Here is a 15,363-nt window from a genome sequence, read left to right as displayed (position 1 = left end):
CTAGGGTTGACAAAGAAGGACAGATTAGAAAATGAAATCATCAGAGAACGAATGCAAGTTGGAGAGCTGGAAGACAAGCTGAGAGAGACACGCCTTAAATGGTTGGGCCACGTCGTATAGAGAGACGAAGGTTATGTCGGAAGAAGAATAAGACAATTAAAAATTGGTAAAAGAAAGCGAAGAAGGTCAAAAAGATGATGGAGAGATTGTGTGACAGAAGATATGGAAATAATGAGGGTAAAAGAGGAAGATGCTGCTGACAGAGTAATGGAAGACTGAAGAGCTGTAATCTCCACCGGCGACCTCACTTGCAGTGGGAATAAATCCAGAAGAAGAGTCACCAGTATTAGATCCTGTTCTTTTGCTCACTGGCTTACATCTCTGAACCAGATTTCAAGAAGTACCAAGGTATTCACATATCAGAAGCTTATTCCTGTTATATCAAACAAAAACACATTTTAAATAATATTTCAACTGAAATCATGGAATAATAGGCTACTAATAGTAAGTATAGCATCTTTGCTTCTATACGTTTTTCACAAGCCTCGTAACTTCTCTTAGGAATAAATTGTTTCCTCTTTTGAGTAAGAACAATTTTGGTGACGTCAGTTCTTGAAATACTGGACGGCTGAAAACAAAAATTAATTTAATAGCATTACCCTATCAGTGATTGTTTAGAATTTTTGGATTAATTTTCTTTGTACCATAGCAAAGCTTCCCAAACTGTATGCTAGGTATGTATGCACAGAGCGTCACAACTGTGACAAAAACATGACGTAGGAAGGCAACCTCACCAAACCAAGTTGAATACGTTTTTCAGTTTTTTATTGAATAATGATCGTGTGTGTAATTATCGCCAAATTAATGGTGATAATTTATTTTTTTAAGTTTAGCGCATAAAATATGATATTTGTGCAATATCATGAGGTGATGCACAGTTGATATCAAATTAATAAAAAAATAACAAAGATACAATGAAATCAAGTTATGAAACTAACTAATTAGCCGTAATCTTTGAGCAAGTTCAATTATAACATAAAACCAAACTAAAATGCGGCTACTTTCAGGGGAGACAGGAGGACCACTTATCTGTCAGAGATGCAACAAGTGCGATTTTTACGTCGCAGGAATTATGACATACGGGGATCAATGTCCTCAGAAAGATGTTGATTCTTTTGCTGCATTCTCATCCATTGCAAGCTATGAAGACTGGATTTCAGAAGTTACGAGTCTACCTGTTAATCGAAATGGAGTTTGTGCTTCAAGAAGACCTTGTAAGTCTTCTGATCAAGATGTTTAAAATTTAAAGGTTTTAAACAAGATCTTTTAGAAAAATTATCATTTTACAATAATAAAATGTTTATTAAAGCAAAGCAGGTTTTAGACTACATTCTTGGTTTGAAAGTGGTTATGACTTCATGCGTACTATCTGAATGCATTAGAATTTTAAAATAAATCACTGAAATCATTTTAAAACCACAATTCGTGCGAAAAAGGTTGTATATTTAAGAAGTTTTTGCACATCAACATCACAATCTCAGTAGAGCATTCACAATTTATTATCACTAAAACAGTGATAATAAATCACTACCTAATGACTGTATAAAAGCAATAAAGTTTTTATTTGTATTTCTTCTTTAGTTTGGCAGCAATGGGGAAGATATTCTACCTGCACTCGAACTTGTGGAGGAGGAAGACAAACTAGATCGCGCGCATGCGTCAATGGAGAACCTGGCAGCCCTGGATGCGAAGGTGAAGCAACCGAAACAACCGACTGCAACGAACAACCGTGTCCAGGTACAAGTCCAGCTTACTATCTAAAGTTATATAAGAACGTTTACTGCATTTTGAAACTTTGAGAATTTGAACATGGTTTATAGACTGTGCTCCATTAAATAGTTTTTGTTGCAAATCGTTACTTGTTCTTGGAATGATCGATGCTTGTATATTCAGCACAACTTTTTATGTTTGTATTGCCTGTGACAATTTTCGATAAAACTATAACACATAGTCAAGCTTTAAGCATAGTTTCGTTTGTTTGTAATTAACTGCAACTTCTCACAGTGATTTCATCATAATATCATATGTATCTGCATCGTTTGCTTATCTTTCAAATTCACTGCAATTTTGTGATTTAACATCTTTCAATCGTTTAGCTTGGAGCCGGTTTGGCAGTTGGTCCGATTGTTCTGTTACATGCGGAGTGGGAGTAATTACTCGGACAAGAGTATGTCTTCATGGACCCATCGGAGAAAATGGATGCAACGATGGAACAACGGAACAAACCCAGGTGAAGGAGAATAAACCACAATAGTTTACCTTATCCCAGTCACATTTTCACCTTTCTTGACGTTCATTTGAATTTCATACTAAAAGTGGCACTTTTAGATTTAAAGTAGCTAAAAACTTAAAATGCAAGTGAATTATAAATGTTTTTAGAAAAGTAAAAGCCATACGTTTTGCACAAACAACTTCACAATAGACTGATAAACAACGAGTGCTTATAAATTACCGCCTTGTTGATAGTTGTATGCATAATATTACATACAAATTATGATAAATTTTTTGCAAATTATTCTTCAGTTAAATTATTTTTCTTTTTTCCTTTATTCAACTATTTATGTATAACTTACTGAATATGGCCGAAGGAAAGGAACTGACCACCCTACTATTGTTAGTGCCGAAGACTAAGTATAATGAAAACCTTCACCTTCCTTGACATTAATATTTCCACGTATTGACAGATCAATGTCCAACGTGGAGCGACTGGTCCCCGTTCAGCGCCTGTTCAGAGACGTGTGGCCGGAATTCAGTGAGAACTTCAGGCAGAGTGTGTCTTCATGGAAGTGACTGCCAAGGTCCGGACACGCGAACAGAAAATTGTGATGTACCGTTTTGCTCAAGTAAGTTGAAAGACATAATCAGATCTATTCCAATGCAATCACAAATGTCTATGTAAAACGCAGTGATGTAATTTCAGATTAAATATATTTTCCAATATGACTCCTATAGCTAGCCTACTGACAAAATTTTAAGCCCACAAGCTTGTCAAAAAATTCACATCAATTTATTCTTAAAGGGATACTAAAGGAAAAACCTGACTTGGCGATTTTCCACGTTCTTTGTGTTTAACATGCTACCATAAAACGATTTTCAATAAAATTTTGCCCCATTGCGGTCTGATCAGCATTCCGCGCGTACTTTTGTCAGAGCTTTCAAAACCAGAATGGGCCTGAGCAGCGAAGCGTGCGACTGTACAGTCTACGTCACTATAGACTAGCAATCAGCTGATCACGCAACAATTGTTACTGCGGGCGATTTAACTGTAGGCTATGTATGTATGTACATCAAAACATCAGATTTCAACGTCAAAACATCAGACAGTTTGATCAAAACCTCAGATCTGATGTTAAAACATCAGATGTTGTAACGTGGCCTTTGTTATTGCTGTCTTTTGTGACGTATTCTCGAGCTGTGTTTGCACTTTTTGGTCATTTTGAAAAAAAATGAAAATAAATGAAATATTGGACTTTGGGCCTTGCCAGCGCCATTGAAAACAAATTTTTTTCGGTAATTTTTTTTTGAAATGTATTCTTGAATGTTCAGTTTACGCATTTTAATGCTTCATTCCCGTTTGAAAATTTCATTTAGTATGCCTTTAACATGAAAACCTTAAAATGGTTTGTACTAGCAACTAGTCAGCAGGCTAGACGCGAAGGTTCCAGGTTTGAAAGAACTAAACTACTTCAAGAAGTCAGATGTGTATGTATTCAAGTAGAAGTAAAAGAACGCCATGGTGAGGTCAAAGTGATTGTGCTAAGTAGATTTGCATAATAAAAGCATCAATGACATTAAGTTTTCCTTGTAACCAAGCACAATATTCAATTTTATGGACAGCCTTCCTAAAACTAGTTGAGTTTTCATTGTTGAAGCTTTTTAACGCAGTCTTGAACAAATACTCTTTTTTACTCTTATGTTGCAACTAGTGTTTTTTTTAAGGTGTTTTGGGGGACCGAAACGGTCCCCCAAATTTCTCCAGCAGTTTCCCAAAATTTGGACTTGCAACTACAATAGCCTAATAAATAATTCGTTTAAGCAAATATGGCTATTTTTTGGTATTTAAATGAAACACTTGCGGTCTCAACTACTTAGCGGTCACCCAAACCAAACCTTAAAAAAAAACCTGGTTGCAACTACAGTGAACTAGGTTACTAATTTTTTGTTCAGCATATTTTTAATCAAAGGAGATATTACATGACACACGGATTCTCGATAATTATGGAAATTCCCAGCCGCAAAAAAATTCCCGCACGCAACAAAGATTTAATTACTCACCAACACAAGCTCGCTTTAACTCACGTAAAGCGAAACAAGATTTTAACGCATACAGACGTAAAAGTAATGCAAGAAAAAAGTTTGAGATTTTCAGCTTCACATGTTATAAAGCGTGTTGGTACAAACGTTATTTGTAAAGACTATAGTTTTCTCTTATAAAATTTACCAGTTTAGGTGTAGAATTGTTTTCACAGCCTCGAGCAACTACGTGATTTCACGCCTTCGGGGTACATCGCTACGTCATAAATTAATTTAAGAACTACAAAAACATTTTTCGATTTTTTTTTAAATTTTTTGTTGTGTATAATATGACTTAGATCACGCCCGCGACAAGTTCAACTCAGATAACATTTTTAAAGATCTTTGCAACTTACCGTCTTCTAAGAGATTATAACTTCCTTTATAATAGTCTACAACTACATAACCAAACCTTCTTCTATAGCTACTGCCATATTCTATAACTTTCCACTTCTAGGAGATTGAAAGCATAAAATTTGTATAGGCTATTAAACTGTTATTAAACAAAGGGGTTTCTTATTGTGCGCTTGAGGTGGCAACCAATGGTCACGCTATTCCATCCAGGCGCTGTAGCTATTGGACTGTTTTGCTATCAAGCGCTGTTAACCTATCTTTACTTATCGTTGTCGATATCATTAGATATGGCACTGACTAAAGAAAAAAATTACTGCTAAAATTAAGCATGACAGAAAATTAGTAATAAAACAATAAAGGCATATATATGCCTTTTTAATTTTTGGGATATTTAACTCACTAAATGACACATATTTATGCATTTGAGCTTTACCTGGAGCATTGACTATTTTCCACAACTGATGCATGTACATTGCATTGAAATCTTTTGTATAACTTATTAACTATACTGTGCCCAACGCTTTGTTCAAACTTTCAGCACTTCCCACCTACTCTTCGTGGAGCGAATGTTCGGCCACATGCGGCGTTGGTGAGCAGACAAGACATTGCTTATCCAATTGCGATGAAGTTGTACTAAGTAAGTTGTTTCTAACAACAAAGTATGTAAAGTGTGAACATAAAAAACTAGTCAGTTTTGTTTAAAAAGTAATCAAAAGCTGAAAAACATGCATTTATCTTTTAAAAGAGTCTTGATGATCATGAAATTAATGCGGTAAGTTTTTGTCTTGTGTTATCGATTGCAATCATTTAACGTTTGATTTTTTTCTATTTTTCAGTGCAGCCATGCATGTTGGAGGAATGCGATGACACCACAGAACCTTTCACAGGAAGGTGGAGCGAATGGGTCGTTTTCCAGCCTTGTGATGTCACGTGCGGCAAAGGCGAGATGCTTCGAAAAAGGTGAAATGTAATAATTGACTGCTGTATTTCAAAAACTTGTTTATCAAACCAACAACAATAAGCTTAAAACTAAAATCAATGTTCTGCCAGTCTTTTTTTCCCTTTAACCTTATTTTATGAATGAAACAGAGATGTTCCAAATATGTACGTCGAATATAAACATTTGTAAGCCTACAACTTTTGCTACATTTCAGCTGCAATAGCTTTTAGGTGCAATCCCATACAATTTTTTTTTATTCATGATTTTGTGATATTCGCTTGCAGAGAGTGCCTTGGAGAAGGACAATGTGAAGGAAGTGATATGGAGATCGTGGCTTGCCAGTTAGACGACTGTCCACGTAAGTAGATTTTCAAACTGTTGTAGACACATTACTGCTGTGTTTCCAGCTTGTTATGCAGTAGAACTCACCTATATTGACACCCGAAGGAATCTTGAAAAATGTTACACTATGGCGAAATGACACTGTATCCAAATGCTACTATACTAAACATAGGCTAAATATTGGTGAAGGAAACAGATCAATGTTGCGTAGGCTACCAGTGAGCAAAATCAACCCGTTTCAAATAGATTCAACGTTCGCAACATTTCAATTCATATAAAAAGGACTTTGTTTTTGTCTTTTGTTACCAAAAAAGTTATTTCAAATTTTGACGAAACAGTATACTATATAGACCAACTTGAAATTATAGTTGTAGCCTACATGAATTTTGACGCTTTATTTGGAATTCCAGCTCATCCCGACTGCGCCACGGCGGAAGACCAATACGAATATTGTGACGTGATCAAGAACTTATGCAGAGTATCTAAAGTTATTCGGCAGCGTTGCGCCAGAACCTGTCTCGACTGTTAAAGTATGAAAGACTTTCCTTTTCAAGGAATGCGTTGTATTCACATCAACTGCTCAAGTTTCTAGCAGTATTTGTCGTCAGGATGACATGGCAAGAAAACAAAACAATGAACTTCTTCTTCTAAGTACTTTGCAAGTTAAGACTTTGAGAAGTACTAAACATGTGATAAAGTTTGAAATCATCTTGATTTTTTTCAGGATTCTTAAAATAATTTGATTAAAAAAAAAAAATAGGTTAATATCTACTTATCATAACGGTGTCTTCAGCATAACGTCGTAAACAATCAGCTCGTGGTCTATTAATTTAGTATAGCCTATGCCAAGCTGTGTCGTGTTTTATATTCTTTCAACATGACTGCTGAAGAAATTTTTTCAACATTTAGTCAGCTATACCAAATTACTGTAGCCTGCTGTACGCCCCTCACAAACTTGTGAGGGGCATAAACGTCGCAATCATAGGCATCATGGTAACGAAAAACAAACCTATAAAGTCAAGTGCCTGTACCACTATACAGTATACATGGACATGCGACAGCAGCTCTGTCATGATTATTAGAGTTTTCTGTGTGTGAAATCAGGGGCGCCGGAAGCGGGAGGGCTGGGGGGGGGCGGATGCCCCCCTGCCCTCAATTTTTCTGTGGATGGGGGGCAGAGGAGGCAATGGTGTCCTTTTAAGGTCATGTAAGCTACTGCATATTTTGCAATATAACAATTTCTGCTACCGGTATTCGCTTTTAGCCTAATTACAATCTCTCATTTTTGCCTTAAAAGAACTTTTACAACACAAAATTCTGTATCACAGTAGGTTACATCAACATAGTTTGATGCTCTTCCGTGCCATTGTTCTTTGTATACTGGACAGTGCGGACACTTATTGTATCATTACTCTATAATGAGCTGATAGATGAGCATTATAGCTATATCTTATCTTAAAACTTAAAAAAAGGGCCTTTCAGCAATAAAAGTGCCCTTTTTTCATTATCCTGCCCCCCCCCCAGTCAAAAGTCGTTCCGGCGCCCCTGTGTGAAATGTGAAATATCGCGGTTGTCATCAGAAGGGGTGGTCTTGTTTTTGACTTGAAAATGCAAGTCCATAAAAATATGACACGACGCTGTCTGCAACTGATTATTACCTGCCTATATATGATTAACTTGTGCCGAACTTTTTATACACGTAGGCTTAGTTGTTGTTTATCACTTTACGTAACGATAGACTTTGGTTACAACGTCATAATTAGTATTTACAATTTTTAAAAGGTTGTTTCCATGCACTAGTCTTGATTTCATTTTGCCTGCAAGCTAAATATTTGCAGAAATAATAAACAAAATTATGCTTTCTTTACATGTTGTTATCAACAGCTGTGTGCACAATTCTATTGACCCTGTTTGCATTTTGCAATGCTGAGTTTTGTCATCACGGTGCTATATATCAAAAGATGATATATGCAACCAGTTTAATTTTGGTAGAATTATAAAGGAAGACATTTTTCAGCCAGACTTTTTACTTGGGTATAAAACGTAAACAGGCTACATATGCAAAATTGTACATGTTACACTTTTAACTCAGTCCTGCCAAAGTGGGACAAAAAGAGCGTATATGATTTTGCTGGCAACACTGCATCTAAAAGTTTAGTCCAAAGTTTAACAAAAAATGTTATCACTAATACTCACATAAGAATTGTGTGCTGTAGGCTATGTAACTCATTAACCGAAGCATTTTTTGTTGTTTTGGTATAGGCTTTGGATAAGCAAGATAATAATTTTTTCTTATATCGGTGCGATTGGATTTCGTGCAACTCGACGAATTTCTTGCATTGTAGAGCAGTATTAACAACGCCAAAGTGTTTTATATGTATGATTATTTTGTGACATGTTTGTATATCTTAAAAAAAGTTACATTACTGCAAGAAAAAAACGCGATGCTTTGTTCATCTACTTCTAACCACACCATAAATTGTGAAGAAGGAATCTTTCTGGTTGCCAGCACAAGGTCGAGTACTTATAGTTCCATACAGTATTAGGCAATATTTTCTCAAAAAAACATGCTGAGCGGTGAGCGCCATCACTTTTAAACGCTTCTACGTTTGGTCAGCATTATAGTTAGCAGTAGCCTACAGCTATTTTATTTATAAATTAAAATAGCCTACTGTACATATGAAAACAGCCATTCTTATCGCTTCATATGGACCGCAAGGATTGTAATAAACGGTAAGAATTAACCAGCTATTTTCATTTAGTTTTGCAGATTTATATTGCGTTCTATTTTTGAAATGTTTGTCTTTAATGATTTTGTTGTGTAACCATGGCGTTTTTGGTTTCAAATTTGTGATTCTACAATAATGGCGTATTCAAATATTGATCGTGTAATGAAACCAACTGTTGTAAACATGTGCACATTATGATTTTGTGATGCAAATATGTTTGAGTTAAGAAACCCTGATTCACTTAAAAACGATCCAATATTCAGACTGGCAGATATTTTTACGCTAATAATTAGACTTAGGCTCAAAGAAACGCAAAAGGATGAGAATGTCGGACTTTATCGTGAAATCAATGAAAATAAAAAATGCTAGCCGAAACACAGGAAACTAACTGCAAGACCAATTGTTTGCTAAATATTTGTGCTGGCGGCTTAAATAGTGTAGAAAGCAAAGTAAAATATAGGTATAATAGGCATGATAGAATGTTAAAGTCACTCTGAGATAAAATCTTATTGCCATATCAAGGAGAGGTGTGAAAAAATTAACCGATAAACTGTAGTTAGTCAACAAAGCTTCCTCGTTGCAGGCATAAAACTTTGAAAAGGTTATTCTTACACTTAGCCTACAGAAATAAGTTTTAACTTATAATATTTAAAAAAGTGATTTACCTAGGTAGCCTATCAAACTTTTAATTTTGTAACAAAAATACGTAGGTTACGTTTGTGTTATGCCGTGCGTAGCTATACTGCAGATGTTGAGTTAAGCAAGATAGAGTTCTCGATTTCCTGAAAAGCCGTTTTACCGTGTAAGGCAAAGAATTTCTACATTGTGACCTAAACTTTTTTTTTTGCTTTTTGGATTGTTGCGTTAACAGTGACACAGCGAAAAAAAGCAGAGATACCATTTGGCTAGCCAATTTATAAGCTAAAACAAACGTGTCGGTAGCAGAAAATGTAAACCTATCATCATCATCATTATTGTGACATATATCACTCCCCTAATATCACGATAGAAAAGCATTATTTCGATTTTTTTCTAGGGAACTATTCCCCCTTATAGTAAGGATTAATTGTTAATTAATTTGGTAATTAATTGTTATTTATAAGTTTTAAATATTTGCTTGCATTGACGTTAATAAATAAATTATTAAAAGTAGGTACCAATAAACATATCACGTTTGAATTTCATTTAAGTTTCTCATTTCATGATCAATAGACAATTGGTTTTAGGGCATTGACCCGTCGTTGTGCTCAGTGGCTTCTTATATCGTGACGGCTGTGGGCGCTAGGTGACCTTAGCGTGAGGTGACCTGAGCGTGAGGTGACTTGGGCGCTAGGTGACCTAGCGTGACCTTACCCTTGTATTGTAAAGTTAGTTAATCTATTTCTATCGATAGCGGCATTTATAAAAATAAGACTTCATCAGTTGGAAATATATTAATGCCTATAACTTGTTTGCATTTTTGGAAGCTTGATCGGCAAGGACATTAAAGTGGTTAATCTGAAAATTGTAAACATAAGAGAGGATAAAAGAAAATTGGTAAAAGAGGGGATAAGGAAAAATAGCAATACAAACTTCTTGTTGGTTGATTCCAAAATTGAAATATTTCTGCTTGAAATAGGAATGTATTACGACCAATGCTTAAAAATTTTAATAATTGTTTGTTTATTTTAGGAGTGTATTAAATTTACATTGAAACTTTAAGTGTTTCCTGTTATGCTGTTAGACTACTTTGCTTTATTAATTTCTTGAAATTGTGACAGTGTGTGCTGCTTTAAAACTTTAATTCACGACCTCAATCGACGCTGCATTCATACACAAAGACACACAACTTTATGTGGCATCTCACTTCTGACACAAAAATATTATCATCATCATCCATTTGTATAATTTTTAATAGGTGAGATCTCGCCAGTGCCCCGTTTCTGCAAGTGCCATCGCTTCCCAGCTGGTGTAGAACAGAGTCTACAAGACTATTGACCGCAAGGCATCCCGCCTTGTTGCTAAGGAAGTGTCTGTCTGGTGGCAAGTGGAAACACCACAAAATGGAACAATCTCTGAAGATTTCACCCCAGAAGAATATTCACCAACCGCCCTTCGCCTAAAACTAAACAAGTCACGAGGGAAGGATAAGATCTGCCCTGAGCTTGTGCTCCATGCTACCCCTGCTTCAAGTCCTTGTTACGTAGATTTTTTCTTCTTACTCGCACTACCTCACAATCCCAAAAATCTGGAGAAGAGCTTAAGTGGTTGCAATCCTTAAGCTTCACAAGCTGCCAGAGGACCCACAGAGTTATCGTCCGATATCTCTCCTCTGTGTTCCATACAAAATCCTCGAAAAGCTGATCTATGCTGCGTCAACCTAATTATCGACCTCCCCCCCAAAGGAGCAAGCTGGGTTTCGATGCATAAAATCCACTGTGGGACCGGTCACTTTGCCGCATGGCACCGCAGCTTTACTTGCAAGCTACTCCGCCTGCTTCTAAACTAACATAATGGTCCATATGATCATGGAACTTTTCAGGAATCGAAACTTCACCTTCACCACCGGCAACTCACGGCGAAGCACAGACTGAGAAGCCTGAAAAATGGTGTCCCACAGGGATCCGTCCTGGCTTCACTTCTCTTTAACATCTACACCCACGACCTGTCAAGCACGGTCTCCGCAAAATACGCATTTGCTGATGACCTGGAACTTTTCGACTCTGCAAAATAGTAGGAAAATCTAGAAGACACTCTTAGCCAGAACACAAAAACCCTCTCAGCTTATCCCCAAAAATGGCAACTAAAACTTAGTGAAACAAAAACTGTGACAGCAGCTTTCCATCTAAACAATCGGGAAGCTAATGGTGAGCTGAATGTCCAGTACAACTTAAAATCCTTGTCTTTCTGCACCGAACCATACCATACCTAGGGGTGACATTAGAGTTAGACAGATCGCTCAGATACCGCCACCATTTGGTGTCACTGCGCAAGAAACTGTCATCGCGCGCTGCGCTACACAAGCGCAGCTCCAGTCGGGCCCTCTCAGGCCCGGGACGCAGCCCAGTCCAGCAGCCCTCACGACACTGCCATCAACAGCGCTCTATGCATAGTGACCGAATGTCTGCGTCTCACACCGTTAGACAATCTTCTCATTCTTGCTGGCATCCAACCTGCTGAGCTTTGTCGCGAAGAAGCTACTCTATCTCTCGGTCGACGGGCGTTGGAGCCCAACCATTTTCTCCACTTCAAGGCCTCTTCTCCTTCAAAATGAAATCAAGACAACTATCCATGCTATCCGCTTAACTCTTTATCAACGAAGCTGAGGAACAAGACATCTCTGCGGCTAATTGAGCGGACAATAAAAGGAACTTTCAAAGGAAGTCAAGCACTACCAGCCATACGTTCATTCCCAACGCCGACACCCGTCCCATCGGCCTAACACTTACAGAGACAGGTGTAAGTATGCCTCAACCGTCTCCGTACGGCGTCGGGCTTTTCTGCTGAGCCATGCACTAATGACGAATGGTTTCTTTTTCTCTTGTGAATGTGGTGCTGAGGAACAGACCTCAGACCACATCATCAACGATTGTAGCATCTTCAAGCCACCAAATGGAGTGGAAGGTCTGCGTATCTTGGATGATGAAACCAAAGACTGGCTGCTCTTTGGTATTCTTCCAGCATAGCCTGCGAATAAAGTGAATGTGGGGTAGTACAAGGATAGATTTTCGGCCCCAGAGGCTCACACGACATCGACGGTGAAACCTGGCGTTTGTCCCCGCGCCAGCAGGGGTCCGCCAGGTTTTGCAACCTCTTTGCCATGCTTCTCAGTTGTTGAGATTGTCTATCAAAAATCCTTATATTGATGTCTTCTCTACCAAATCTAGCCATCTCTCCTTTGGTATTCCAATTTTCTTTCTCTGGACAGATGTCTTTTTTGACACTACTAGAGCTTTGTGGTTTGTTTTGCATGGCCAACTTAATGTAAACGATGGTTTCTGAGAAACTCACTCATATTTTCTAGTTGGGTCACCTTTCAGATAATCATTTTTGAGTTTATCCTTCAAAGCGTATCCGTACATGATTCGGAGCGTCTTCAATCATACCTTCAATCTACAAGGGCATCCTTCTATTCCTTGGTGCATTGTACTTTTTCCAAATGCTTTCTAAACAATACTTTTCATTTTTTAGGAAAGCAACCTTGAACACAAAATCTATCAATTTCTTGAATTGTTTTTCATCCAATTTTATGATGATGATATTTAATCATGATGATGATATTTAATGATGAAACTGAATCGGGTACTCTTTGATTTGTACACAGAACATCGATTTCGTATCAGAACTTTTTCATCACTTTTACTTTATCTTCATTCAGAGTGGCTGTCTTTTAACGTCTTTGGCTTAACTTCTCTTGACAACGTTTGCATTTGAAGTCTTTTATCGAACCAGGTTTTGGAAAATTTATGTTCATCTTTTTAATAATTCATTCATTGCAGTAAATACAACGAATAGAGTTGCTTCAACTCTTTTCCCACATACTGGGCTAGGACCAATCTTTGCTGGATTTCTACGTTTCGTTACCAATATGGTCCGTCACCTTCTGAATTAAAAAATCTTGGTTTGACAGTTCATGACAACTAAACGAATGACATAAAGGTGAAAAAGAGATGCCAGGCAGGATGGGTAGCGTAGAAGAAAACCACAGGAGGCATGTGTGACAGAAACATGCCAGAAAAGTTGAGGAGGAAACTTTATGAAACGATGAAGACCAGAAATGTTGTATGGGATGCAGGCGGTAGCCTTGACAAAAATTCAGGAAGAGAAAATGCAAGTGGCAGAAATGAAAATGTTGCGATGGTCTCTAGGGTTGACAAAGAAGGACAGATTAGAAAATGAAATCATCAGAGAACGAATGCAAGTTGGAGAGCTGGAAGACAAGCTGAGAGAGACACGCCTTAAATGGTTGGGCCACGTCGTATAGAGAGACGAAGGTTATGTCGGAAGAAGAATAAGACAATTAAAAATTGGTAAAAGAAAGCGAAGAAGGTCAAAAAGATGATGGAGAGATTGTGTGACAGAAGATATGGAAATAATGAGGGTAAAAGAGGAAGATGCTGCTGACAGAGTAATGGAAGACTGAAGAGCTGTAATCTCCACCGGCGACCTCACTTGCAGTGGGAATAAATCCAGAAGAAGAGTCACCAGTATTAGATCCTGTTCTTTTGCTCACTGGCTTACATCTCTGAACCAGATTTCAAGAAGTACCAAGGTATTCACATATCAGAAGCTTATTCCTGTTATATCAAACAAAAACACATTTTAAATAATATTTCAACTGAAATCATGGAATAATAGGCTACTAATAGTAAGTATAGCATCTTTGCTTCTATACGTTTTTCACAAGCCTCGTAACTTCTCTTAGGAATAAATTGTTTCCTCTTTTGAGTAAGAACAATTTTGGTGACGTCAGTTCTTGAAATACTGGACGGCTGAAAACAAAAATTAATTTAATAGCATTACCCTATCAGTGATTGTTTAGAATTTTTGGATTAATTTTCTTTGTACCATAGCAAAGCTTCCCAAACTGTATGCTAGGTATGTATGCACAGAGCGTCACAACTGTGACAAAAACATGACGTAGGAAGGCAACCTGCCAGTATGTGTATGGTAGTCTAATAAAATCGGCAGTATTTGTAACATAATCGGCTCGGTGGCTTACCGGCTCGGTGGCTTACCGGCTCGGTGGCTTAGTGGTTAGTGCGCCCGCCTCTGAATCGGTAGGCATGGGTTCGATACCTTGTCGGGTCATACCAAAGACTTTTTAAAAATGGTACTGAATCTAATTTCTGCTTGATTTTCCACTGAGTAATGGAGTGGATTCGGGTAATAATGTACTGAGTTGCGCCTTTATACGGCTGCATTAACACTGTCTGCTTTGTAAAGCGCTGAGGAGCAACGCATTCTGTGATGGATACAGCGCTATATAAAAACTAACATTATTATTATTTATTATTATAATCGGCAGTGTCTGCAACACAAACGGAGGCAGGATTTTAACCACTCGTCCACTGACTCCTTTCTGAAACAGAGAGTTGTTTAGTCTCAAAAAGTAAGCGCAATTTAAAATAATTTCAAGTGATTCAATCGTTTTAGTCCATACCAAGCATATTAGCCTAATATTGTCTTTATTAGATGATTTTTTTAATCCTAATTTACCATCAACAGATAATAGCCTACATAATAATAGTTTAACATCAAACTAAAAAAATGTCATAAATATGAATGTATGTAATTTACTGGTCATTGGATTCATCACTTTTGTTCCAAAAATGCTTCCATCTTACATTAAAATTCTCAAAATTTCCCATAGCTTTTAAACATGCTTTAATCTGCATGCATATTTCCTTTTCTTCGAAAATCCAAACGTTTTCTTGTTTTTGGCCTTGCGCCATTATTGGGTTGCAACATTTGTTTTTCCATTCATTAGCACGTTCCACTGAAAAATGTCTGCTCGTCCTTTTGATTTTGTGATCGTCTTGGAAGCTGAGAGAAACGCCGGTTGTTCGTGCAGTTGGGCGATGTTCGTGCATTGGATCATGAGATTCATCGACAGCGGACTGTGTGGTAATTTGTCATTCATACTTAATGAAATTATTTCGCAAT

General features: G+C 37.4%; 1 protein-coding gene across 1 annotated transcript; it reads left to right on the top strand.

The window, feature by feature from the left end:
- Positions 1 to 327: 327 nt before the first annotated feature.
- Positions 328 to 8,913, top strand: LOC145772555 (adhesion G protein-coupled receptor B1-like). The gene is made up of 10 exons (XM_082584418.1): positions 328 to 408; positions 1,068 to 1,274; positions 1,642 to 1,797; positions 2,157 to 2,290; positions 2,440 to 2,443; positions 2,745 to 2,903; positions 5,246 to 5,344; positions 5,544 to 5,667; positions 5,932 to 6,005; positions 6,400 to 8,913. Exons 2-10 carry the CDS (start codon positions 1,133 to 1,135, stop codon positions 6,516 to 6,518), a joined length of 1,011 nt encoding a protein of 336 aa, XP_082440544.1. The 5' UTR covers positions 328 to 408; positions 1,068 to 1,132; the 3' UTR covers positions 6,519 to 8,913.
- Positions 8,914 to 15,363: the final 6,450 nt, after the last annotated feature.

Source organism: Aplidium turbinatum, chromosome 6, assembly GCF_918807975.1.
Source record: "Aplidium turbinatum chromosome 6, kaAplTurb1.1, whole genome shotgun sequence".
Taxonomy (NCBI): Eukaryota; Metazoa; Chordata; class Ascidiacea; order Aplousobranchia; family Polyclinidae; genus Aplidium; species Aplidium turbinatum.
Note: the sequence above shows the minus strand (reverse complement) of the source record. Positions and strands in the feature narration are given on the sequence as shown.